At 41.5% G+C, this 26,282-nt stretch overlaps 1 protein-coding gene across 1 annotated transcript in view; it reads left to right on the forward strand.

The window, feature by feature from the left end:
* The first annotated feature begins 961 nt into the window (after nucleotides 1-961).
* The window catches only part of LOC144520202 (metabotropic glutamate receptor 7-like), a 72,112-nt gene continuing 46,791 nt past the window's right edge, over nucleotides 962-26,282 (forward strand). Inside the window, exons 1-3 of the mRNA XM_078253872.1 lie at nucleotides 962-1,006; nucleotides 1,404-1,409; nucleotides 4,478-4,891. Coding sequence (XP_078109998.1) covers nucleotides 962-1,006; nucleotides 1,404-1,409; nucleotides 4,478-4,891 — 465 coding nt within the window. The remainder of the gene's footprint in view (nucleotides 1,007-1,403; nucleotides 1,410-4,477; nucleotides 4,892-26,282) is intronic.

Genomic DNA, 26,282 nt, shown 5'->3' on the forward strand with positions numbered 1-26,282 from the left:
AAAACCAGGAGAACGCTGCCCTCAGAACGTTGGTTCGGTGTGTTGTAGTTCTTTCTGGGGGATATTGGTGTTGGTACGTACGCGATGATAAAACTACAAATCCCGTGATAAATGCAATACCAGGCTCGCTGCAAACTTTGTAAAAAAAATATTCAATTAGGGACTCTGGGTGTGAAGGCGCTGGAGTCACACGCCAGAGCGGAGACACACCAGCTAGCCGCAAAATGCCTTCAGCAGACTTGGCCAATTAGCCAGTTTTGTGCGTCACCCCTGCCGTCGTCCTCCAAGTAAGTTTGTTTTAGCCTATTTTCATTTTGGGCCTAAGGTTTTGGGCATTTGGCATGTTGTTGGGTGTGAAAGGTTACTAATGTGATTGCTTCTATAAATTAAATTAATGCTTTTTCAATGACTGAATTCATTGAAATAAAATGATTTTTTTCAGAATTTCTTTGATTTGAATATTTTTTTGGTAATGCGTCGTGTAGGTCTTAAATTTCAATCTTTATGGTCTTAAAATGTCTTAAAAAGGTCTTACATTTGACTTACTAAAACCTGCAAGAACCCTGCAGCAGTCCTCAGTTAATATTCCTTTAGCTTTCCTTTTTCTCACTTTAACTTTTTGCTCGTCTTAAAAGCCACGTCTCTGTGTACCATTGAAGCAGACTTATCGCCATATAACACGTGGGTTTCAAAGCCCGGGGAGAAAAACTTCCTGTTACCAAGCTGCCCCTGCAGTTATGTATTCTGGTGGCCACTTGTACATTATCTGTCTATCTTTCACATTTCAGAGTGTGAATAGATACTGAGCTCACAGCAGCAACTTTACAGGGACATAATTAGAAGGGAATTGGATTACAATCATAATTGAGAGCGTGGAGAGTCTATCGTCCTAGCTGCAGTGCACCTGCTTTGTCTTTGGCATAAACAGCAGAAGAGGTAAGAATTTGTCTTCCCATACAGCATGCCTGTAGAATTCCAATATCTGCTTACAGTGATGAAGAAAAGCGTAGATAGCCTGATTTTATTATTCCAAAGCAGATGGTGCAAAATGAGACATGCAGCTCAGTGACCTTCATGTTGCTAATCTAACATTGCCCCTACATTGATCTAACATTAACACCTCACCCCTCACAGAATATGCATGACTCCAAACGGGGCCGGTGGCCTGCTTGCTTTCAAACAAATCACCTCGACATGCAATTACCTCCTGCTCTGGAGTTATTTCTTTCCTGTGGATACGACGGCCCTTTCATTTGAGTCTGGGAATTAAACAGGTTTCCAGGTTAATTAATTTGACAGACAGACCTCATTGTGCCTAGTGTCAGCCCAAAAGGAAACCTTATTGTCTCTTGTCCTGAAGGTTGACTTTTTATTGTTCTTTGATTCTTCATTCTTTAAAGGAGCACACAGTGCCAGCCCAATAATTGACTTGAAGAAGACTGCATCGAGCAGACGTGTTATTGAATGCTTAAAACAAAAACTGTGGTCTCTCATAGGAGCCCATCATTTATCTAGTGGGATGCATTGAAATGTAGTGCACCCCTGGCATATGGAAACCGTGTTGTTTGGTCAGCTATACTGTATAGTGAACATAAACCTCTTACCTCCTCTTCATTCACTCCCCTCCTTGCTTGTTGCTTCCTACTTCATCCCATGGTGAAATGGAATTTATCTGAGTGTGTGTTTGTGTTTACGTGACTGAGTGTCTGTGTGAAAATGAGGAAGAAGAAAGAGAGAAGATCCAAACCAAAGTGCAATTTAAGTCTAAATCAAACAGTCTCCCCGGGGGAAAAGACCCCTCTTCCTGGGGTTAGTCAGTGAATTAAATCACAGTGAGGGCCCCATTTTTCAAAAGTAACCTTTTCGTTGACAGTGTAAGTGGGAGTCAGGCTCTCACCGCAGACTCGGAGCAGTGGAATTAGTGTCGTGCGTAGCGACACCAGTCTCTCAGGGTGTCATTTGTAGGGGCTGTTGCAGCATTTTTTCCAGGCCTGTCTACCTGTCTCAGTGTCCTCACAGCGGAGGAGGCCATCTGCCCCCATCCCATCTCACATCCCTCATTTCTTTTCTCAGCAGTCTCTTCCCAGCACTACCCACACAGCGTCCTTAAATGTATTTTTGGTGCAGCTCATGAATGTTGGCCTTGACGTGCAACTTGTGCACCCAAAATCACATTGACATGCTTGAAGATGGACATGCATGATTTGCCTCTTGAAAGATATTCATGCAAAATCAGTGCAGCTAATGGAGATAAATACACTACATGGCAGGATTAGGCTTGAATTAATATCTATTCAATTTAATTAATTAGAAATGTGTCCATCCAAGCCTGTAATGTCAATAGGACATGTTTCAATTAGAGTTGCATCGCCTTTTCTAAACTTTTGATTGAACAGAACCGAATGGAGCGAACATGTTCATAAAATGGGATTCTATGCCTCGTAATCATTTTCACGATAAAGCAACTCTCAGAGGCTGTTTATTACTCAATGATCAAGCAACTTAGCTGACTCATCCTATAATCCATTCATTGTTTCTGGTTTGTTGTTTCCCAAGGTGCTGCTGTGATTTCTCAACAGCAGCCCTGTGGATGCCATTGTTGATTGTGTGGTGGCTGGTTTAGAAGTGGTCAATTTTTAAGGTTACTTGAAAACAAAGGCCTATACATGAATTATGTATCTACAGAGTGCTCAGTTGACACCTTTTCTCACACTGAAACCCACTGAATGAATACAGCAGTCATTAGTAGAGCCTAACAATAAGATCTTTTTAATATGAGATTTGAATTACACAAACTACCTTTTTAATTAATGCCACAAATTACCAAGTGAGTCCCTGGCTAATGCATGCCCACTAAAAGCAAATTATCATAATCTGCTTGTTTGTAAAAGCACCGTCTGTGCAATTAAATAGTTTGGTGATGATAGTGTTTTGTTAAGAAGATGTGAGGGCTCCTTGTTCCTAAAGGTGTGGTTAATTCTCACCAGTCTGTGTGTGTGTGTGTGTGTGTGTGTGTGTGTGTGTGTGTGTGTGTGTGTGTGTGTGCGCACACAGGATGAATCCGGAGTGTCTTCTGAAGAAGGGTTGCCTGGGAGACCAGCCTGGACCCCTCCAAACGTGTCTGTTCTCTTCATCTCTCTCTCTCTCTCTCTCTCTCTCTCTCTCTCTCTCTCTCTCTCTCTCTCTCTCTCTCTCTCTCTCTCTCTCTCCCCTCCGTTTTAAAGGTGCATCAGTAATGAATGCAAACTATTTCAGGAAAAGCACTTTTTAGTCTGCGGGTACAGCCCTCCATACCTACTGCTGTGTTTTCATAATGCCACAGATCTGTTTCATGCCTCCCACCGCAAACATCAAAAGAAAAGAGGAAAAAAACACTCTCATACTGTTGCCTGTGTTTGTGTGTGTGTGTGTGTGTGTGTGTGTGTGTGTGGTTGAGTGGGATAAAGGGGGGGAGTGGGGGGGGAAGAGGTATAGAGAGAGAGAAAGAGATTAGTAATGCGCACTGAGAGACACTCAAGTTCGCCTTGTTTCCCATCTCGTTGAACTGTCTGAAGACAACTTCCTGTAAACCTTGCCATGAAATGATGCTAGGCTACTCTTTTTTTCTTCTAGCCAGCTGAATGACGTCTCGCAGGGAAAGGGGGCTGAAAACTCGGCGCACACAGTGAATCCCTCGCTGTGACTCATTCATTTTGTATAAATGCGAGCGGTTGCGGAGACCGAAAAATTTGTTGTGTTAATTAGCTGGAGATTTCTTAGTCCTCTGCTCAGTGACCGCACATTTGAGCGCATAGCCTACTACTCGTTTTCTTTCCTTCTTTTTCTTGAGACTGTGGAGATGATATGCACCCCTGGGAGACAGACACCACACCGACCAAGCCATCCCTGCGCTCCCGTGGAGTTGGTCAGAGCAAGAAGAATGTCACCCACTTCTGCCGGTTCTAACATCTAAGTAGCCTATCTAAGTATTGATTTTGAGAGCTAATTCCTTAAAATTCACCAAATGTTATTTGGTAGAATTGGCGCTTTAGATTGCATTTCGCTCTTTGGATTCTGCATGTACATGGACAAAATTAGGCCAGTTCATCAGCGGCGGGTGATCATCTTCTTTTGCTGATATTTTCTGTCGAATGGATGTAGCCTCTCTCTCTCTCTCCGAGGGAACTAAATTACCGTCAGGAGCTTCACGATTCAACAAGCTGCACCGCTCACTCCTGGCAGCAAAGCGATGGGCGCAGTTTGTCTGAGCCATCTACTGCGTCTTGGTTCTTCAGCCCAGCTTGTTGAATCTCCTTGCTGACAAGAATGGGTTCGTTTTAACAAACTTCTTCGCCTCTCTGGTTCCATCTTCGCGGATTGTAGACTCCATCTTTCCTAAAAGTTGATCATGGCTGGTGCTGGTTTGTGCGTGAAGCTGAGCACTATATGGAGAGTGTTTTGGCTCATGAGGACTGTGGTAGATTTTGCGCTGCCTCAGGAGACTTATGCGCCCCACTCAATACGGACTGAGGGGCACCTGACCCTCGGTGGACTCTTCCCGGTGCACACTAGAGGGGCCGACGGCACGGCGTGCGGGGATCTCAAGAAGGAGAACGGCATCCAGCGGCTTGAGGCCATGATGTACGCTTTGGATCAAATTAACCAGGACGAGACTCTCTTACCCAACATCACCTTAGGCGCCCGGGTGCTGGACACTTGTTCGAGGGATACCTACGCGCTGGAGCAATCTTTAACTTTCGTTCAAGCCCTGATCACGAAGGACACCTCCGACGTGAGATGCACTAATGGGGAGCCACCGGTGTTTGTCAAGCCTGAAAAAGTGGTGGGAGTCATCGGAGCCTCCGCGAGCTCGGTATCGATTATGGTTGCCAACATCCTACGCCTCTTTCAGGCAAGTCTTTGAGCGTGAGCGATAGTTTTGTGGCTTTAAAATAGTGTTTTCACGGCTACAGTGTGTGTAAGCTGCTCCGCTTTTTAGGGAGGAGTGAAAGTGTTGCGCCTCATTGCTACCCACCCAGTAGGCTACCGGGAAGCAGATGAGAACAGGAATTCCATATAAGTAGTAACAACAAAAAGCATTTTATCACAGGGAAAAGATTAAATAGTTTAAGAAAAAGCTACTATTTTCAGGTGATATCATATAATGTGCACGTTTTTTTTCTCGATTTGATGCATGTTATGGCTCATTTTCACCTAGACTTCTCTTCATCTTAAAATGTTGTAACAAAGGGAAGGCGAAGTGAGTTTGGGTGATTTTCCCCTCCAGTACCCTACGCTGTGTGGATGAGACAGCTGAGTGTGCTGTTGCATGTCCCCGGTGGTGCTGAAAGAACAGCTCCCGTCTGTTCCAGTCTCACTCCAGAGTCTGGATGAGTGGGCACTGACAGCCTGACACAATCACACCCAAATTCAACAACCCTCTCCTGTGAATAACAGGCCTGCTTCATGTGATTGCACATGATTAGGCTATATGAGCCTCTTGTACAGAGTGCAGGCCTTTTTATGAGTTGTTTTGAACCTGAAAGATTTGATTTATGGTGCAGTTGGCTTTCTTTTATCTACAGGGGGCATCTTCTTCGAGATGAGCTTGTTTCAAACTCTTTGCACCCTAATTGAGCTCGATGGCTTAGAGTAAATGAAATTAATTTGCACCACTAATTTCTAAATGAGTTAGCTTGGGTTTATGGGAACACATCTCTATTCCTGTTGGCTGAGAGTCGACTGATAGTGTTTGCCCACTGCTGGTGCTGCAGTGGAATGGGAAACACAGCAGGGCAGCAATACAGCAGATTAATTATTTAAAAGGCATCTCTATAGCAAAATATCTAATTACTATGTAGATGCTTTTGCTAATGTGCAGACATCTATGCAGTTTTTTTCCTGTGTGAGGACAGTGGTATGGCTCATCTGAGCTGCAGTGTTAGTGCTAATGATTTGTGGTTGCAGATTGTAATTGTATAGTCAGCTTGTGTTTTGTTTCAGTTCAGTTAGACAAACCATGGGGCCTGACTGTAAGTAGCTGTCTATCTGCAACTGTAAGACCATCAAAGTACCTAACATGTTTTTATCCCCCTCGCTTCCTTTTCTTTTCACACACACTTACACATGCAACATTCTTTTTTCAGCATTCAGAGTGCGAGGGTTGTAAGACTTTTTATGTTTTTAATGCAATATTACGCATTTGGGAAATTCAGAGGGGTTAAGGGGAGAGAGATGATTTCATAATGTCCGCTCCTCTTTCCTCCTTACACCAGGTGTACCAGCATGTCTGTAAGTGTAAAGCTGTGGGAGTGTAGGTGTAGTCCATGTGGGATGTTGCATTGGAGCTTGAGCTTGAAGAATCTGTGGATTGAACAGCAGTTGTCGTGAGTTTCAGTCCGAAACTCTGTATCTCTTCTCATTTCCCTAAAGTGTTGCCAGAAAGGTGCATTTAATCACCACGGTCAAATCTGCACACACGATTAATTTAGTCTTTAGTTTGCCCTTCAGCACATTTTTTTCCCCGGTGGTACCAGTGGTGATGATAGTGCTGATTATAAACAATGATGAATTAAATGTGAGGCCACATGATACTGTATAATCAATACTTACCAGAAATCAGAGCTCCCAGCCCATTTACCCTCATTAGCTTTACAGCATTTGATTAGTGTGTGGCAGCCATTACAAGTTTCTGAGATTGTTTGCAACTGCAATCCATCAAGTATCAAATGATTCCAGTCAAAAGCTTGATACAACACCTGTTCAGTTATGATTAATGAAGCAAAGCAGATTTATTTTCTCAAATCAAAGCGAAAGAGGGCTCTGTAGAAAGCAATTTCTTGTCCTTGTTGATTTAAAGAACATTTGATTATGGGATGTGCTCCATAACTAAGCAATCTAATGGACTTTGAAGTGGTCTTAATCTTTACACTTTAAGCTTTTGGTAAATGACCTCTCCCTGTGCTGTCCTCCTAGCCTACTTTACCCCTTTGTTCTCATTGAATATCATCAGGACATTGTGCATCTCACCCCTGTGATAAATGAATCATCAGGGCAGTTAAATAGTGATTGTAGATTTTATTGCCATACGCTAAATATGATGGCTGTCTATTGAGAAGATGAGTAGCTGCTGAACTGTTAATGCTGGGAAATTGACATGAGGGATAGATTTTTCTGAGGACCTAGGAGGGTTGATCAATACTGTTGCCATGGTGAGGCCGATTTGCTGCTAAGATGTTTATATTTCACTGACTTTCATGCTGTGTTGGAAATGAGAAGCAACAATGCCACAGGAGGGGCAAAAATCAATCAGCCAAACTTTTGAATTGTTACCAGAAGCTATGATGTTGTGCACCTTTTGAAAAATCCTCCAATCCTTACTGTGTAACTCATGAGCACCCAGTCATTCTCGGGGAGGATGACACTGTAGTTGAAAAGGCTGGGCAGCTTTGTCCATTTGTAAGTCCTGGCCTCTTGAATGAATCATGAAATTGATTTTCATCCAGATGACATTTACATCAGGGAGTGTAGCTCGCAATTCTCTGTCGCATCTCTTTTCTCAAAGACCGAGGCAAAACTTTGTATTGAATGCAGGTGAACTCCGTCTTGTCCTCCTGTCTGGGGAAGCGGCCCCTTCAGACTAGCTGTCTAAGTGAGGCATTGACATCCTCTGCTCTCATAGCCCTGACAGGCCTCGGTCTGCTTTTTATCTCTCCTTTTTTCACAGAATCATCACTGTGATTGATTTGAAGGAGATTGAAGTCTTGCAGTGAATCTATTCAGCCGACAGTGGTAAAGACTGACACCGAATGAATATGAAGGCTGTGTGTGTGTGTTACGTTACAAACTCTCAAAGTGACACACATTGGCAAAGGTTAATTAGGGCCCGAGCACCGACATCGTCGGTCGGCGAAGCATATGTATCATGTCCAAACTTACAAAAAAGCCTCTTGAAGCCAAAACCCAACAAGACATCAGCTATATTAAAATGAATGTACAAATTATGGATGATTTTGACATTTTTGCAGAGTTCTTTAACATACTCCTCCTACAGATTAAACCCGATCAACTTCAAAATTGGTCAGTACAATCTAAAGACCATGACAAAGCTAAATTGCGAAGTGTTTGGCCTTGCCTTCAACGGTGTGGGCATGGCCACAAAACAGGAAGTTGTTTGTAACTTGAGTGTACATTGTCCAATCTGCCCCAAATTTGTTGTGTTTCATTAGAGAACAGGCCTGAGAGCATGTGCAAGTCAATAATGAGTTATAGTCATAGCGCCACCTACTGGCAACAGGAAGTAAGCACTGACGAAAATCGATTTATCTGAAATCTACATGATGTGGTTTGAACATGATATACAGCAACATGACGTATAAATAGTGGACACAGGAAGTGGTGCACAATTTGAAAAAAACCCGCTATGCTCTATATGGACAGAATTAAGTCTAAATCTTGCTTGCAGTGTTCGATGGTCATGGAAATGCACGGCCGCATCGACTAGGAGCCGCCGGCTCCCCCGACGTGTACGGAGTGCGAGGGCCTGTTCATCGCTGCTTGCAACTTTAATTATGTCTGTTTTTTAAAACACCATTGATTCATGTAGTAGCGCATGTTAATTATTTACATCTCTAGTACAGCCCCATCATAGGAGACACGGTTGTCTATATATATATATATATATATATATATATATATATATATATATATATATATATATATATATATATACACACACAAAGAGCTCCTTTACCATTGCTGAAGGAATGTAAACACAATTGTCTCATGGATATTGAATATTTCATGATTCACACCAGTGGTTCTGGCTTTTGTATTTTCTCTCCATCACTTGCTAATTGGCCTTTATTCAGAGTTAGACACAGATACCCCACTCAGGACATTATAACTTTATAACAAGCATGTGAAACATGGAATTACAATTACAGTTACAATTCACCTGACACTTTTACTCACACTAAGGTTCAGCATCTTGGTTAACACATTACTAAAATCATGTAAGTGCTATTAGTTATTTTATATATTTCTTATTACATTTTGCAACTTGTGTTTGTTAAGACTTTGTTTTTGGGCTTGAGCTACGGTGGCCCTGAAGTGCAAATCACAACAGCAAATAGAAAACCGTCATCAAAAAATCATAAAACACAACGGCAAATAGGAAAAACAGAACGGCAAATATGAAAACACGACAGCAAATATGAAAAACACGACAGCAAATAGGAAAACACGACAGCAAATAGGAAAACACGACAGCAAATAGGAAAACACGACAGCAAACATGAAAACACAACAGCAAATAGGAAAACACGACAGCAAATATGAAAACACTTCAACAAATCATAAAACACAACGGCAAATAGGAAAACACAACAGCAAATATGAAAACACAACAGCAAATAGGAAAACACGACAGCAAATAGGAAAACAAAATGGCATTAACTTCTACCAGAAAAGGTAGGGCCTATCTAGCAGAGGACGGAGCCTCCTGATTGGACAGACGGACTGTCTCTTTGTTAAAAGTAGGCGCTTTTCCGTGTTTTTCACCTTTCCTTCCTGTTAAAAGACAGACAGTCCGTCTGTCCAATCAGGAGGGTCCGTCCTCTGCTAGATAGGCCCTACCTTCTCCGGTAGAAGTTAATGCTGTCGTGTTTTCATATTTGCTGTCGTGTTTTCCTATTTTCTGTCGTGTTTTCCTATTTACCGTTGTGTTTTCCTATTTGCTGTCGTGTTTTCATATTTGCTGTCATGTTTTCCGATTTGCTGTTGTGTTTTTCTATTTGCTGTTGTGTTTTATGATTCGTTGAAGTGTTTTCATATTTGCTGTTGTGTTTTCCTATTTTGCTGTCGTGTTTTCGTATTTGCTGTCGTGTTTTCCTATTTGCCGTTGTGTTTTATGATTTGCTGTTGCGTTTTTCTATTTGCTGTTGTGATTTGCACTTCAGGGCCACCGTATTGAGCAGTTAGTTAGATAACTCTTATCCGTATAATACATAGCATACAAGAACGGAGAAAGACAGGTTGAAAAAAGGCTTGGTGTGATTTATCTATAAGAGGAAATTGAAAATGTTGGCTGAATGTTAATAAACCGTCAAACCTCCATATCCATCTCTCTGGAGTTGTGAAATATTCACAATAGAACAAGAGAATTACTGAATATTAGACTATGAGTCATCTGTCTGGCTTTCCATAAGGTTTTGATTTATGTTTGGTGCTGCCCCTATACTCAAATGGAAGACAACTATTTTTTTAATGACTTTTTTTTGTGTTACAGGCACACGCACATTCAAAGAACAAGCTGTGACAGAATGACCCACACACTATCCTGTTCCCAATTTTCCTTTTATTTTACATGACTGTATTTATAAATGAGGTGTGATGACACTTCAATCTACTTGAGGACAATATGCCCAATAATTAAATCAGTAGAAATGATTACACTGGATCTATATGTGAATATCACATCAGCACCTGAGGCCCAGAGGGAGACAATTTGTGTTTAAACCGTTGTAGAATAAAAAAAGAACAAGATAGCACTCTGCAGGTGTTTTTCAGTGTTTTCATGCAGAACACAAAAACAAAACATTGAATACAAAACTGCTAAAAGAAGGTCTACTCTCTCAAAACATTGAACACATTTGATTTAAGGTAAAATAACGTGTTTTTTCCCTCAAAAATAATGAAAATTTCTGACAGACTTGAAAGGGTTGATGAGTCATCAGTTACACATAACAACGATCACAATTGATCTTGTTCATCAAAATTGTACATACATAGAAATAACTACCAAAACCTACAAAACTACAGAATCGCATATGAAATTGAAGTATAAAGTAATTAAACCTTTTTATGTAATACTTATAAAAGTGTAATCATGTTTATAAATTTTATACTGCCTAGTAATGGATGATAATAGAATAAGTAGAGAGGATTCAGGAACTTTAAATGAATATGTTGTATTTTTTTTTATTCCTGTGGATATACTAAACACTTTAGCTATAATCCAGTGATTCTCACTTCTGCTTCTTGGTTACTGAGTATTGGTATTCATTCCAGCCATTTAATCAGATGCTGACTTATGGCCCAATCAGACCAGAATTTGCAAGGTGAAATTTACTTGCACGCTGTGGCAAAAAGCAAGTGGGACAAGAAATAATGTGGCCAGCGTTACCAAGCATAAGATGCATGTGTTAGCATGGCTAGTAGGCTAAGAATAGCATTTCACAAGATGAGAAATATACACTGTTTTATAGTTTTTATTTTAATTATCTCTGTCCTTGGACCAATGGACAGCCACAAAGCATGAACATTGTGCTTCTGCTGCTTGTGTTCTTTTAAGCATGCAGTTATAGAAACAAGGAAACAATCAATACATACTTAAGGAGAGGTCAATCCCAACTGCTCTTTCAAATTAGCTGCCGGCTGATGACTCTTGCTATCTCGGCGAGAAGTACACAAGGCGATATCAATTCATGACAAGAAGCGAATGTGTCTCGCCTGCGTCACTGAAATGACAGGGAATTTTGGTGTGAACACGTCAGTAAAACTGGGATGCAGATGAATGCATTTAACTGAAGTGATCTGGTGGGACAGAATGACAGCAGTGCTTAGAGCTCAGAGGCTGAGCGCCAGGATTAAGTGATAACATGTTGGATATTGGAATTGGATGAAAAACAGACCAAAAAAAACAGCCATTATTTTAGTATTTGATTTGCGATATTTGCAAAATGAGAGTCTGGGACTGGTAATTGTTTTCAGAGCATGAACTGTCCTCCAGGAAAATTCTGACCTGAAAAAGGCAATAATTAAACTGATAACCACACAGAGTTTCCTGAGAGCCATATTTTTCAAATTTCCATCCTTTTGGCCTTTTGGGGAGAAACCGTGTTATGAGAGAGTGCTGTTGTTCTCATGTTCAGTGAAGCAGGTGTATATTCACACACACAAACACGACAGCATGTGAGAAATTGATGTAATATTAATAGAATGATTAAAATGATAAAAAATGAATCCCTGTGTCAAACAAGTTGTCATTGCGCCTGACATGAGGTCATTAGGTCAGCAGCCTGCCATGGTGAGATATGCACCCCTGATATTAAGATCTTTGCTATTCCCACAGGCCTTGGGGGGATGATGCACTTTATTATTCCGCAACATGCTATATGAATAAATGTTTCTCAATGAAATCTCAGCTGGTACAGTCATTTGTTTTCAGACGTATTCTAGTTTGTGTTAGGATTGCACTTATAGCTGATAAATATTGTTTCAGTATCTTTAATGAGGTGCCCTCATTTATACACAGGTTTGAGGTCTTTGCTTGGCGATTGCAATGGCTTGACTTCCCGTCAGACTAGTACCCCATTTTCTCCTGCTGCATGGGAGGCGGGGGAAGAGGCACCTGCTTAAAAGATTAGCTCTGCTCACATTGAGGTCACACCAGTGTTCCTTCGAAACTTATTGTCGGTATGACTGTGAAATGTGACAAGAATAGCACTCTTAGACTTTGTTGGAATGTTTCTGCAGTTTATCTGGCGAGCATTTGGAGCCAGAGAAGAGGAAACCCCATTACGTCCGATCCTCTTACAGGGATGAGTGCAGAAGCATGAGGAAGTCTCTGCTGGCTTCTGGTCGGCCTCTCACTCATCCTTCCAAAAAAGAAAAAATGACCCCGTTGCTTCAGAAGAAAACGATCCAGTGTGGGCTTAAAAACATTATCACAGGGCTAATTGTAGTTTTTGTAGTTGCAATACACTGGTCTGTGATCAATGCAACATTCTGGACAGAGCCTGAATGAAGAAGTCACTCAGGCATGGTAGACGTCTGTGCTGTATGATAAAATGTTTTCGCCGTAGGAAACCTCATACAAGCACAGAAAGCCTGTATAGATCAAGAAGAAATTTGCCTTTTAAATGTGATCTGTTTTTACCTCACGGTTCCTCAAATCCTGCTAAATAAGTTAAGTGAATTTGTTAAACGGCTGCCTTTAGTGCTGCCTGTGAGTGTCTGCTGCTTCAAAAGGAGGCATGTTGTTGTGATTCCTCTTAGACCTGGGATCTGTGTTTTGTTCTCTGTTTTTATGGCTTTCTCAACACTTTACCCATCTCTGTAATCACATTGCACTTAGAAATTGTATTGCAATCTAATCCTGTGGATCTGCTTGTCAGGGAGAATCCCCTCGCAGCACATGCAAAGATGTTGTATTTTTAAGGAAAAGGGGAGCAAACAGCAGGAAACAAGACAAAGAGTTTACAGCCATGCTGTTTACAGCCACTGTGTAGTAAAGCCTTTTTGAGGCTTTACTACACGGTGATGAGCTAAATGCTAACGCCAGCATGCTAACATGCTCACAATGGCAATGTAGAAGTCTGAGGTCTAGAATGATGTGGGGAACACAAATATGTGTAACAAATTTCACGGTAATCCATCTAATAGCTGTCATGAAATTTTTTCTCAAAACAAATGTCAACCTCAAGGTGGCGCTAGATGAAAAGTCAGGAGATCACCAAAGTCAGTAGGCTCTATCCTTTGGGCATCATGAATGTCTGTACAACATTCCATGGCAATTAATCGAAAAACTGTTGAAATATTTCAGTAGTAGACAAATGGACCGACATTGCCATCCTTACAGCCATGCCACTAGCACAGCTAATAAAACAACAGCTTCATATTCAAGCTCTGCACATGGATACACACATTGTCAGTGTCTCAATCACGCAGTTCACACAGTTAAGGGCAACAGCCACAAAAGAACTAATGCAACAATACACTTAAAGCACAATAAACTGTGTGCAATGTGCTGCCAACTTAAAAGGAGCAGGAGGTGCACTGCTCACATGGCTGTCTTGCTGTCCCTGGAGGCTGGTGGCACGAGGCTCCGTTTGGATTGCATGGCCATGAGAGGGCTCTAATGTTGATAGGCATGCCACTGAAGAACAGCGAGAAGGAGACAGGGAGTCACCGCACACACAAATTTGTTGTTGATTATTTTAAAGAAGTGATAGTGTAATGCAGTCAGCATCTCAATCAAAATCCCATTCCCCGCCATTGTTTTGGGGTGAAGGCAATAATTAAACTAATAACCACACAGAGAACTGTTTCCTGAGAGCCATACTTTTTCAAATTTCCATCCTTTTGGCCCTTTGGGGAGATGAGTGCTGTTGCTCTCATGTTCAGTGAAGCAGGTGTATATTCACACACACCCACACACACACACGACACAGTGTGAGCAACTGATGTAATATTAATATAATGAATAAAATATCCCTGTCAAACTAATTGCCATTGCGCCTGACATGAGGTCATCAGGTCAGCAGCATTTTAAGTGAGTGTTTAATGCAGTCAGCACCACAATCCAAATCTCAACCCCTGCCATTGTTTTGGGGTGAAGGCACAAATCTTAGTGACGAATATTGGTGGAAGAAGTATTCATCACATCCTTTACCTTAGTAAAAGCAGCAATACCCCAATGCAAAATAAAAACCCTTAACAAGTAAAAATCCTGCATTCAATATCTTCAAAAAGCACAGAATTATCAGCAAAATGTACTTAGAGGATCATAAGAATTCATACACATAGTAATCATAATGCAGTTAAACTGTTTTTATAGTATTTTATACTTTATATTTTGCTATGACAAAACAAATAATAAGCTAATTATATTGTTTGTGTGTAAAATATTTATCAATTAAGTTAAACTTAAAATATTTCTCTCTGAAATGTAGTGAAGCATAAAATGAAGAAGTAGCTCACAATTGTAAGTAATAGCAATTGTAGCACATGCAATCAGTTAGGATTTTTTTTAAACCTGGCCAAATTAGACGAACCCTGTCCTCATGGCTAGATACCGCTCGAGGTAAGTGAACTGATCCATTTATAATGTTAATTTCAACATCTGTGTTTGTGTGTGCGTGCGTGTGTGTGTGTGTGTGTGTGTGTGTGTGTGTGTGTGTGTGTGTGTATGTACTGCTGGATCTCAGGGATGTCAGGGTGCAGTGTGTTCTCTCACAGTATACATAAAAAAAAAAAAAAAATCCTGTCATCAGGATTCATTCCTTGTCCTTGAGTTTTGTTATTACAGCAGAGCCTGAGGGTGCATCAGAACGGTTGCTAACAACGTATAGTAATATATAACCATTATATCAGCCAGCCCAGTGTGGACCTTTTCTAGGGAAAGTAAATTATTAGAGTGCAGCATGGGCCTCGGGTAGTTATGCTAAATTACCTGTTGATTTTACATGTGGAAAAAGAGTGGAACTTATTATTAGCTTCAATTTCATTTTGTCTGTATTTCCCGTGAGATAATGTTTTGGCAAGTGTTTTTTTTTTCTCTGGCTGGCTGTGCAGTGGTGTGTGAGTTCTGTTTGAACATATGTGTGTCTCTGCTCTTTTGAGCTTAAAAGTATACCATGCTGCAACAGCCAGAGCATACATAAAAAACTCAGTTGACAGAATAACTGTTTTCAGATACAAATCCTGTAGGATTTCAAGTGTTCTCTGAAGTGCCTGCATGTGACAGTTACATTGATTTGGGGGAAGACCTCAATCACCATTGACGTTTTACAAATTAGGGAAGCTCTTTCCTTTCAAATAGGGTTGCTTAAACTACAGTTGACTAGCTGACGGGAACTATTGCTGACAGAATATAATGTTTTTTAACTGCCTTATCAGTGTCGGATCCCCTACATGTGGCCTTCAACGAGGCTATGAGGATCAATAGCATGTAATTTATCAATGGATTGGAGGAGGCACTCTTTGTCGAAGGGCAATCAAATGATGATATTTGCCAGTAAATAGTAAAAGTAAACTCAGGCCTTTGGGAAAGAAAACCATCTGTATGTTGCATCAGCCATTCAAACATCATTCTCCCTGCACTCTTGCCAGTGGATACAATTTGAAGATGTATATGATATTTCTGAGGAATAAATAAGTTGTGTTGTAAGATTACTATTGTACAATACTGATTAAATACCTCCATCAGTTTGGTCCAATTTTCATATTATAGATGAAGGTGTTCATTTGTGTTATGCTGTTTGGACAAAAATATGTTAAAATATTCACACACACACATTATGGGGACTTGACCTTACAAGGTTAACCAGTAAATTTCAGGGCTATGATTTGGTTTCTGGTTAAGAGAGTAAGGGTTGGGCTAGGCATGTAGTGGTTCAGATTAGTCTCCAGAGAATTAATTTAAAGCCAGATTTATGTTTGACACAAGGGCTTAACAGGAGCCCCGCTGTAGATACCTTTGGCGCAGGTTTTGATTTACAATTCGATCAGATTTCACCCGTTTTTTAGCCTGGTTGACACCAGACCCTTCTCAGTTGTAACTGAGAGTGGGTCTGGGAAAGCTTCATTCACAGCCCATTTCCAAAGGGGCATCACCAAAGGATGCTTCAATTTCCTCTTCAAATGCCTCTGGGCGCAATTGGATAGTCCTTCAACCAATCAGACCAACGATCCGGGTGACGTAGCAGCTACAGCGGCATCAATGGGTTGGTGCGCTACGGTGGCCGTTATGTTGAATGTAAACAAAAAGCTGCTTGCCGACGCTGCGCTATCGTCATCGTGTAAAGCCTGCCTCAACGGTTGTGATTGGTGCCTCGATTTGGAAAAATTGGAAATGGGCTTGAATGGGCTCTTGGCCAGACGGACTTGCAGAGCAAATCTCAAATTTGCCGGAAGTTCGTCAGGGTTTTCCCAGGCTACTTGTTTTTCGCACCACTGCAACACTAGACAAATGTATTTTACATGATCAGGCAGATCTAGCTTTATTTGTATTCCCTACAGCAACTGCTGTTTACATTCTTTCATTCCCTTTGTGATATAGGGTGACAGTGGGCTATGCAAACACTTACACAGTAGAATTGAAGTTACATCCAGGTTAAATGCCTCTTTCGCCTTGTCTTATACTAACAGGGGACTACTCCCTGTGCAGTTGCCGTGTTAGCGTTCATGCATTTGCTGTGATAGAGAGCAGGGGTTGCAATGAGCAGAAGGTTTGCAGTAGAGACGTCTTTACTAGACCCAAGCCCAAACTGACCTATCACAGGGTGGTCTCGCTTTGCCAGACCCTTCTCCAAAGCGTGCTGAAGGAGGGTCTGGCTACTCCACACAGTATTCGGGATGGGAGGAAAACGTGCTCTGGTTTAATGCCATTTCTTTAAACCAATCAGAATCGTCATGGGCGGTGCTACGCTCCTCACAGAGCCGCTGCAAAATAGTCGTGTGAGAGAAAACTCAGATTGGACAGATAGTCTAGCTAGCTGTCTCAATTTACCATGCAGAGATCTGAGGAGCAGTCAACAATAGTCCTCATTAATCCACCGAATTTAAAATTCCAACACAAAGAAAGCGGAAGGAAATGGAAAATACATGCATCTGGCGGAATTTCCAGCGGCACCGGTGCAATCCTGGAAGTGGAACGTCAAGGATATAGACTAAGGATGCAGTTGTGTTTAGGCATGTAGTAAGGTTAGACTAAAGCTTCCAGGGTATGAACACGTCCAGGGTAGGGTACATCCTCCAGGGTATGGTACGTCAATGCAATGTCCTCCTTAGTAAAAAGTGTGTGTGTGTGTGTGTGTGTGTGTGTGTGTGTGTGTGTTTTAGGGTGGCCTTAATCCTATGCTCTCACAATTTTCCAGTTTCTGTGCGCAGTTGGAAACCCATCCACACAAAGGTTATGATTTTGATTGTGCTCTAATGAACATAAAATAAATAAATATATAAATACATGGCACTTAACTTCACCCACTCTGCTGGTCATAGCACAAGTGGCTTTCAGTAGTCTAGTTTACCTTTACCTTAGACTTTGATGCATTTTTCTGTACAGTCACACTGCGATGATAATGTTAACGTTTTATCTGTTTAGGCCACATGCAGTTCCAGTAATACTTTGCTGCTACTGTGTTCATAAGTTTAGCTTCAATAAAACCCCTATAGAGGAATTTTCCTCTTCTGAACTCATCATCATTTGAAGGCTAGAATTTCTTGAAAGCACACAATCTGTATGTAAAATATCTTCTTGATATAAGTCACATAGGAAATACTTAGTGAAATAAATCAGCACATTTCCTACATTTTTTATTTTGGATGATCAATGAACACGTTTTAAAGTCTGGGTTTCAGATCTTTTAAGGTAATGCATTTGTCTTATTTCAGCTCATTTGACAGATTGTGTTATGAGCAGACTTCCAGAGATACACATGAGTTGTTTTGGAAAAGATGCATGTTAGCGCTCTTGTTGAAAATAAAGATAAGCCTTCAGTAGCAGAGTGTGACAGTTCCATTGTATTTGACTAGGCCTATTCCTGTTTCGGCTGGTTAACTTGTCTGAGGGTAATTGTCTGATCTGGCGTCTGTTGCGCATCTCTGATTCTGGCTCCGAAATACATGTCAGTGTGGAGCCTTCTGACACTTTGTCTCACTGCGAGTGGAAGTTATGTGAAATGTGCGTGTCACAAAAACACATTCCACATAAATCTTCTCGGTCCATTAGTCGAGACACTTGCTTTGATAAATCATGATCTCAGTAAGAATGAGAGTACACAGAATAGCTCTATCTGAAAGAACTGGACACAGTCTTTGTTGGCAGGTTGTTCAGTATGGCACTGGAAAAAGCTTCTTGTGCTCAAGTGAGTGAACAATTGTCCATTGTTCTGGCTGTGCAGTGGAGTCAGTGTGTTGCTGACAGCTGACTACCTGGTCAGATGACCTCAGTGATTCACTAAACCTGCAGCACAGGGCAGAGCGGAGAGTCCACGAGTGGCCAGGTCACAACTGGACACAGGATCATTTTCATCAAAGTGAGCCGCAGGGAAGATATCAGACATACAGAGAATTTATTAAGCTTTACCAAAAGGTTTTTCAATTAACAGCTACCTTTCTTCATACCTCTCTGCTCACATAACAATATAATGTTGGCTATAGTAGTAGTAGTAGTAGTATTAGTTGTAGTAGAAGTGTAACTACATTTTTCAAAGGTTAAATGACCATACCAGTGTGTTTGCTTAATGTTATATTATCATTGTGGGGTGATACAGTTAAAGAGCAGATTGATTCAGAGTCTGTACTGCGTTATAACAAAACTACAATGTGACTTTGACAAAAATGAGTGCAAACCCGATGTTTACCATATGATGGATCAGATTCTCCCAATATATTTTCATATTGTACAGAAATTTATAGAAGACAACGGATGTCCATAATTGTAAAAAGACATGCTTTTAAATGTCTAAAACACAGCAGCCTGTTCTACACGAATGTTAGCTGTGATATAAAGTGCACATGATTTGTAGCAAACAGGCTAAAACATGCAAAACCTTTGGTATGCTTCTTTAAAGTGCAATGATTAAAAGAAAGTAATGAGCAGCTTAAATGCCATTAATCAACGGTAGTTAGTAAAGTTAAGCCTAAAAAAACTGATATGTGTTTAACAAGACTAAGCATCTATAGTCATGCTAGCGGTTCTGTGAGGCTGTACTACTTTGAACTAAATGCTAAGCTTAGCATGCCAACATGCTTACAGTGACATTTCTAACATTGTGATGTTTAGCAAGTTCACCATCTTAGTTTAGCGGGTTAACATTCTAACATTTCTAATTAGCACTAAACACAAAGAACAGCTGAAGCTGATGCCAGTGTCTTTAATTTTGCAGGCCATTTCAAGTCGTTTATGACATTTAGTCATAAACCAATGTATTGGACAAATTACAGTAAAATGTTGACCTAATGATGGCGCTAGATGAAAAGACAGGGGATTGTAAAGTGATTACAATTCATCCTGAAGGGGGGCATACATGTCTGTAGGCCTACCTTATTTCATGGCAAGCTATCCAGTAGCTGCTGAATGAAGTAGATTTTGAGATAGACAAAAAAGTCCAGGGTGCTCAGGAAGTTCAATCAAATGCTTGAAGGTGCTCTTTGGGGTCGGGAATTCAATTGAATGTAGAGAAAAAGAAAACAATCCAAGGCATTCTTCTTCAAAATTACTTAAAAAGCCTTTATTTTACTGGCTATTTCATGATAGAAAATTTAAGACACTGGGAGAAGCAACCCACGCGTAGCGGCACTGACAGCCTTCTTCAGGGTGAGATATTTGAGATATATATTTTGAGATATTTCACAGGAAAGCTAAGTGAAAACCTTGACCTGCTGGTGGAGCTAGATAAAATGTCAAGGGATTACCAAGGCAGTAGGCTCCATCCTTTGGGCATCATGAATGTCTGTGCAAAATGTCATGGCAATCCATGTCTTAACATAAGAGGAAAGGTGACTGTGCTTTTGCCATTAGGACCCATAGACGCGTTATTATGGAACCCATGCAACTTCTAGGCAAGACCTTCAATAGCATTCGCACACTACTATTGGCCTGGCGTCCATCCTTACGCTCGGTAACGTAACCCGATTTGTTCAGGTCCTGTCCCCTGACCAATCGGCTATCCTAACCTTAACCACTCGAGGTCAAAGCCTAACCAAAACCAATCGGCCTGCTTCTTAGGGCGGAACGTCGTGGAAGTTACGTGGGATCCATAATGACGCCCCAGAGACTGAGGAAGAGAAGGGACTTTAGTGCTCTGAAATGAGCCTCCCAGGCTGTGGGTGTATACTTCCACCAAAAACGTCTACCAATCAAACCCTTCTGGTCATGTGGTTGATGTGATGGCCAATTAGTCTGCCAATCCCAGCAAAGGAGGTGAGATTTGTGTAAAGCCTTGGAGGAAGGTCTGCCTCTGCAGCTAAACAATAAAACCCTATATTTGACGTGAAATGCGCTACCTTTGTTTTTTTGTTTTTTTGCCACACTCAAGGTTGTCTTTCAAATCGCTTTTATTATCAACTTTATACTCTGGTGTACTCAGGATTTTTGCTACTTATAGTTTTATGCTGCACTATTTAAAATGTTTTATCTGTTATCTGTTTGTTTATCCATTTATTCCTTCATATCCCTTTCATTTAACTACTTTTCTTGTTAATGTGTTTGTGGATCTTTATTGCCTTTCTTTTTTTTTATAGATTTGGATGTTCTTTGTTGTTATGCCAGTTTTGTAAAGCCCTGCTCAATGAGTGGGAATATCTTGCTGTGAATGGCATGGCAGTTTAGCTGCTAATTCTGACTATTTCCTGAAACATAACAATATCAGCTATGCGTAAATTACACTATGACTGCATACGTTCATCTCCAAACACCTCCTGTGAAAATCATTATAGTAACCACAATGTATAGTAGCCTACAAAATAGTTGACATTACATCACTTTAAGCTATTTGTGTGAAGATTTTGCAGGACACTATATTCATCTATGCATTCTTAAAATGTGCAACTTCTCTTCCATACAGGCTGACAGTGGATTTGGCGCGTGTTGTGATTGCAGGTGTTGCTGATAGGATATCATAATCTAAACCCTGGGATTAAGACAGCACTGCAGGCAATGCCAAGCATGCAAATAACGACCTATTAAAGTGTTCTGTTCTAAACCAGTATATCTCAAGTACATCATGGCATCAAGTAGGGGTTCAGACACATTAACAGAAGGAATAGGATATCTGTGATATTTTCCACTGCTGTGATCAGTGCGTAATTACATGGCCCTGCCAAAGAATTCTTTGTGAGGAGCAGACAGAGAGGAAAGATACGATCGAGGAGGGCTCACTCACATTGTCTGCGCTATTAGGGGAGAAATGGGCCTCGTGATGATGCTCTGTTGTGTTTTAAGAGAGAGAGCTATACAGGGAGAGATGGGGAATAGTACAGAGGGAGTCATTGGGATGCAGGTCAGAGTGTTGCAGGTGCATGGCTAACAGTGAATGTGTCAGTCCCTACATGCTCCAGGTGAAGGTGGGGGAAAAATGCACCTATGCTCGATGCTTTGATGAATACTATGTCAGAGCCAGATTAGTACTGGACAGAGCAATGAGGCAGAGCAGAGATATAAAGATGTTGCACGCACCAACAATTCCCAAAACACAAACACAGACATATGTTTCTCATAAAAGAATTTTCTTGTTTTTCCTCCAACCTAAGACAGAATGGCATGTATAGTTCACTAATGGTTTATTTATATTATCTGAGAAAGTTATCATGAACACAGAAAAAACAAAGCTACGTCCAGTGCACATTGCAGTCGGAAAAAAATCAATACAGCCATCTGTAATGTACCCTGTGGATATAAAGGAATACATTTCATAACACTTAGTTATAAACCTGCAGGCTGTGTTTTATTCCTACCGTGAGCCGGGTTTCTGTGGCACCTGTAGAGAGCACATAGCACAGATGATCAAGGCTGTTGTGTTGAACTGCATTGTTCTCTGCAGGGCCTCGCTTTGTGTGAAGCCTAGTCAAAAGAAGCTTTACAAAATTACTACTTATAAAATAACTATCACGAGTGACAACAAGAGTTGCTGTCAGCTTTAAAGGCAAGACCCTTAAGTCATGGCAGTAGGCTCCATTTCTGATATATGTTTGTAACAGTAACTCTAAACATTTACACCGATGAGGCTTTGAAAGATATTTTGTGTGCAGGGAAATGATTATTTCTTTGAAACACCAATAGAGTTGAATTGAAATAGCAATCTGTTTACCAGAGGGAAAGAAAAAGGTTGGTCAGGTTCCCTTTGTGAGCTATCCACACTTTCCTCCCACGTCTCGGCTCTACTCTGTGTGGCTCTCCTGGTCAAATATCTGATTTGTGAGTCATACCTAGCCTCTGTACCCATGGAGAAACACGCTGGTTGTCTTAAAATACACTCTGGCAGGGCAGTCATGCAGCAGCTCAGGCCCGGCACAGAGCACTGGAGCTGCCCAGGGGACTGGCATGGTGCGAGCAGGAGAGACGGAGGGTGAGGGAATCGACTGAAAAGGGGAAGTGGGCGTAAAGAAGGAGACGGTGGAAGGTCGTGTTGGATAAAGGATTATAAAAGCCTAACTTTCTGTCATGTAACACAAAGTCTAGTTCAGTGGTGTGGGCAACTGTGAAAATGTTGTGTTTGTGAGTCCTGTAGCAAAAAGCTGCTGCAAAGCACAGTAAACACCGAGACTGGTTAAACAGTAGTCAGGGAAGGTCCTTGTAGAATAATTGGCTGGGAAAATGGCAGAGGGATGTTCTGTAGTAGGAGTGCGATGTGAGGCTGGCCTTGGCGAGGAGCATGGAGGAGAGGCAATTAAAAAGCAGAATCCCTATATTAACATCTAAGTTTGCTAAAGATGGAGGAAACAGAATTGCTGCCTGGTTTATATTCACGAGCAACACTTTCTCCAATCCAGGAAGTGTGACATTCCTATACAGCAGAGGACGTTGTGGTGGATGATAGGGGGTTCAAAACACAGGTCTTTGACCCTGAAGAGTGGAGTTCACATCCTGCACCCCTCATATTGTTAGGTTTAGGAACCTAACCTTAAAGCTGCTATAATCAATATTTTAACAATGGATCACATGACCATATGTATGTGCAAGGTGTTGCTCGTAATGAAGAGCCATGAAGTACTCTCCTAGGAGAAATATCACCCTACTCTGCAGTTTCCCTAAGCTTCACGAAGTGTTTTAGCATCTTTCAGCCCATTGTTTTGGTTTTCTGCCACGCAACATCCGTATTTATGTTAACTCTCATCAATCTCATCCGCTGGCAGCTATTTTCAGCAAAAGGATTCTAGAAACCTACTGTACACTATTTGCCCAGCACCAAACGGCAGACAGACAAAGTTAGCGACTAGCTAGTGAAAGTAGTGGCGCATTTAGCAGCTAAAGAGCCATATATTTCCCTCAGGAGTTGCTGGGGACCAGAAAAAGAGATTATGAATAAGCAACTGTTTGTCAACATGTTCGCCAAATCAACTTTATAAAGTGATAATGTCAAAGTTGCGTTTTCAGGTTGTTGTGCTGCCACCATGTTGCTAAAAGATAGATTAATGCAGGTTTAACCAAATGCTTTGAATTACAATAAAAATAATAATCATGCTTTAGTTGCCACAAGTGGATATTGTTGGGGAAATCAGTTAAATGCACTGACAGTAATCCTACAGATATGATTTTGCACTGGCAAGGAACAGTTTGCAGACACATTGTTGATGAAAACCGTGAAAAATTAATTCCAAAGGCTTTACGTGTCTGACAAATGTATTTGCTAATGCAAATTAGTAGTACCTGAGCGTACTGCAGATATTAGGAGCGAGGGTTTAGATGGAAATTATTGAGGAACAGCAAAGAGGGGAAAGTTGGGTGGCATACAAGCAAATGACTGAGGGCAGATTGTCTCGGTTTGGGGGGAAACTGGCAGGCCGAGGACCTCTCAGGACAGGAAGTGTCTGCTGATCATCTGTGTGGGCGTGTCTGCATGCAGACAGATGACAGGGAGGGAGGGAGAGACGCACAGGAAGATGAGACCCACTTGTCTTTCTCTCCGGCAGGGCTGAAACACACAGAGGGGCGGAGAACAGCAGAGCAAGGCTGAAAGTCACAGGTTGTGTGAGGGCACAATGATGAAACACAGCCTTCACAAAAGGAGAGTTTGAGTGAGAGACACAGATGGGCAGGAAGAGAGGGGGAGAGAGTGACATAGAGAGGGAGGGAAAGCTGTCGGTTTCCTCCCTGCCTCTTCGGCTGAGTTGTCAGTGCCATGCTCTGGTGAAGAGAGATTACCAAAGCCCAGCCTGAGGTTGCATGTATGGACACAGTCATTACCTCTGCCCTGCTAACAAATGGCATTGCTGTCTGGATACACACCAATGACTGTCTGATGCCCCATGTGTCACAGAGTTGCACTGAACCTTGATTTAGCAGGAAAGATGAAAACTTAATAACTGCTCAATATCTTTATAGGCCTGTTTATTATACTGTATTATTTTCTTTATAGGATATCGACCGTTGCTGTTTTACAACGCAGTGCAGTGGAGCTACAAATAAATCTTCAGACTATAGGGTTGTTTTTTGTAAGCAAATATTTATTCCATCATGGGTGGTGTGTGTAGTTTAAAAATTGCTTTCAAAATGGCTCCTTGGCCAGTCCATAGTATCACACTTAGTGTGTGTGTGTGTGTGTGTGTGTGTGTGTGTGTGTGTGTGTGTGTGTGTGTGTGTGTGTGTGTGTGTGTGTGTGTGTGGAGACAATCTGTGCATTGGCATCTGGCCACAGACAGCGTGGGGTTATAGTCGGGTCTGTCAGAACCCGCTGTCATTTCCGCCGTCACCGTGGAGATTGTTGCAAACAGCCGAGTGGAGCTGACTGATGTCAAGATATACTTAGAAGCTAATCATGCAGCAAATGGAGGCACAGGGATTCCTGCAAAAGAAACTGCCTGGCTGCTTTCGCCCCAGTTACAGCCATTCATGGGAAACATTTCAGCTCTGCCACTCACAATTCGTTTACAGCCATGTTTTTGAGTGTTGCTCTCAAATTAATGGATACCAAACCCAGTCTGGACAACACTCTGGTTCTCTGTGTCTAATATGTGACATTGATGGTGTCTATTCAGTGCTGCCTTTTGTAGGGAAAAGCTCTGTTTGAAAGATGGCCTTTGTTGAAAAAGTTTTTGTTTAAGAACCCATGGACTGTCATACCTCTCTGTTTTCTGTGGAGACAGCCTGTCTTTTCATATCTGCAGATTTCCCTCCTCTCAGATGGCAAGGATAGATGGTTGCCATTACCCCAACTGAGAGTCGTGTTATGCCATATGCTGCCTATTTTTCTCCAAATAACATTTCTTTCTGCATCAAGCATATGAGAGAGAATGACGGAGCAGAGCAGCGCTGCTTCTGTAGATGCAAGTATTGCCCTCAGCTCGTCAGAATCATCACCTTCGCATTAGCAGAGCAGGACGGTTAAACCACAAACATTACAGTCTCTCACCTTCCTTTAGAGCTGCCCGTGGTGCTTGTGGGCTGCTGTATGTGAAAATGCAACAGAAAGGCCAAGGCACTCTAATTAACTTCACCTGGCTTCTCACTTACTGTGAACGTGTCTAACCTTTATACAACCTCGCTTAGTCACCTCTCTTCTTAAACACCCAGGTTGAAATTCTCATTTAATGTCAGTAAGCAGATTACTGCGCCCCCCCCTCCTCACACATACCACTTCCCACCCTTGCCTTCTTTTTTTTTAACCTTCTGTAGACTTCAGCAACAGATTTTTATTCAGGGCGGCCGCCAACCGCACCACTTTGTGGTGGTAAATCAATAGAACAGTGTCCCGCATAACAGACCTCTGTGTTTTCCTTCCATCGATCCTTTCAGCCCTGATACATTCAAGAGCAAGCTAGGCGATTATCCTCAGCAATCCTAACTTTGATGTATACAG

The sequence above is a fragment of the Sander vitreus genome, chromosome 7 (assembly GCF_031162955.1).
Source record: "Sander vitreus isolate 19-12246 chromosome 7, sanVit1, whole genome shotgun sequence".
NCBI classification, from domain to species: domain Eukaryota; kingdom Metazoa; phylum Chordata; class Actinopteri; order Perciformes; family Percidae; genus Sander; species Sander vitreus.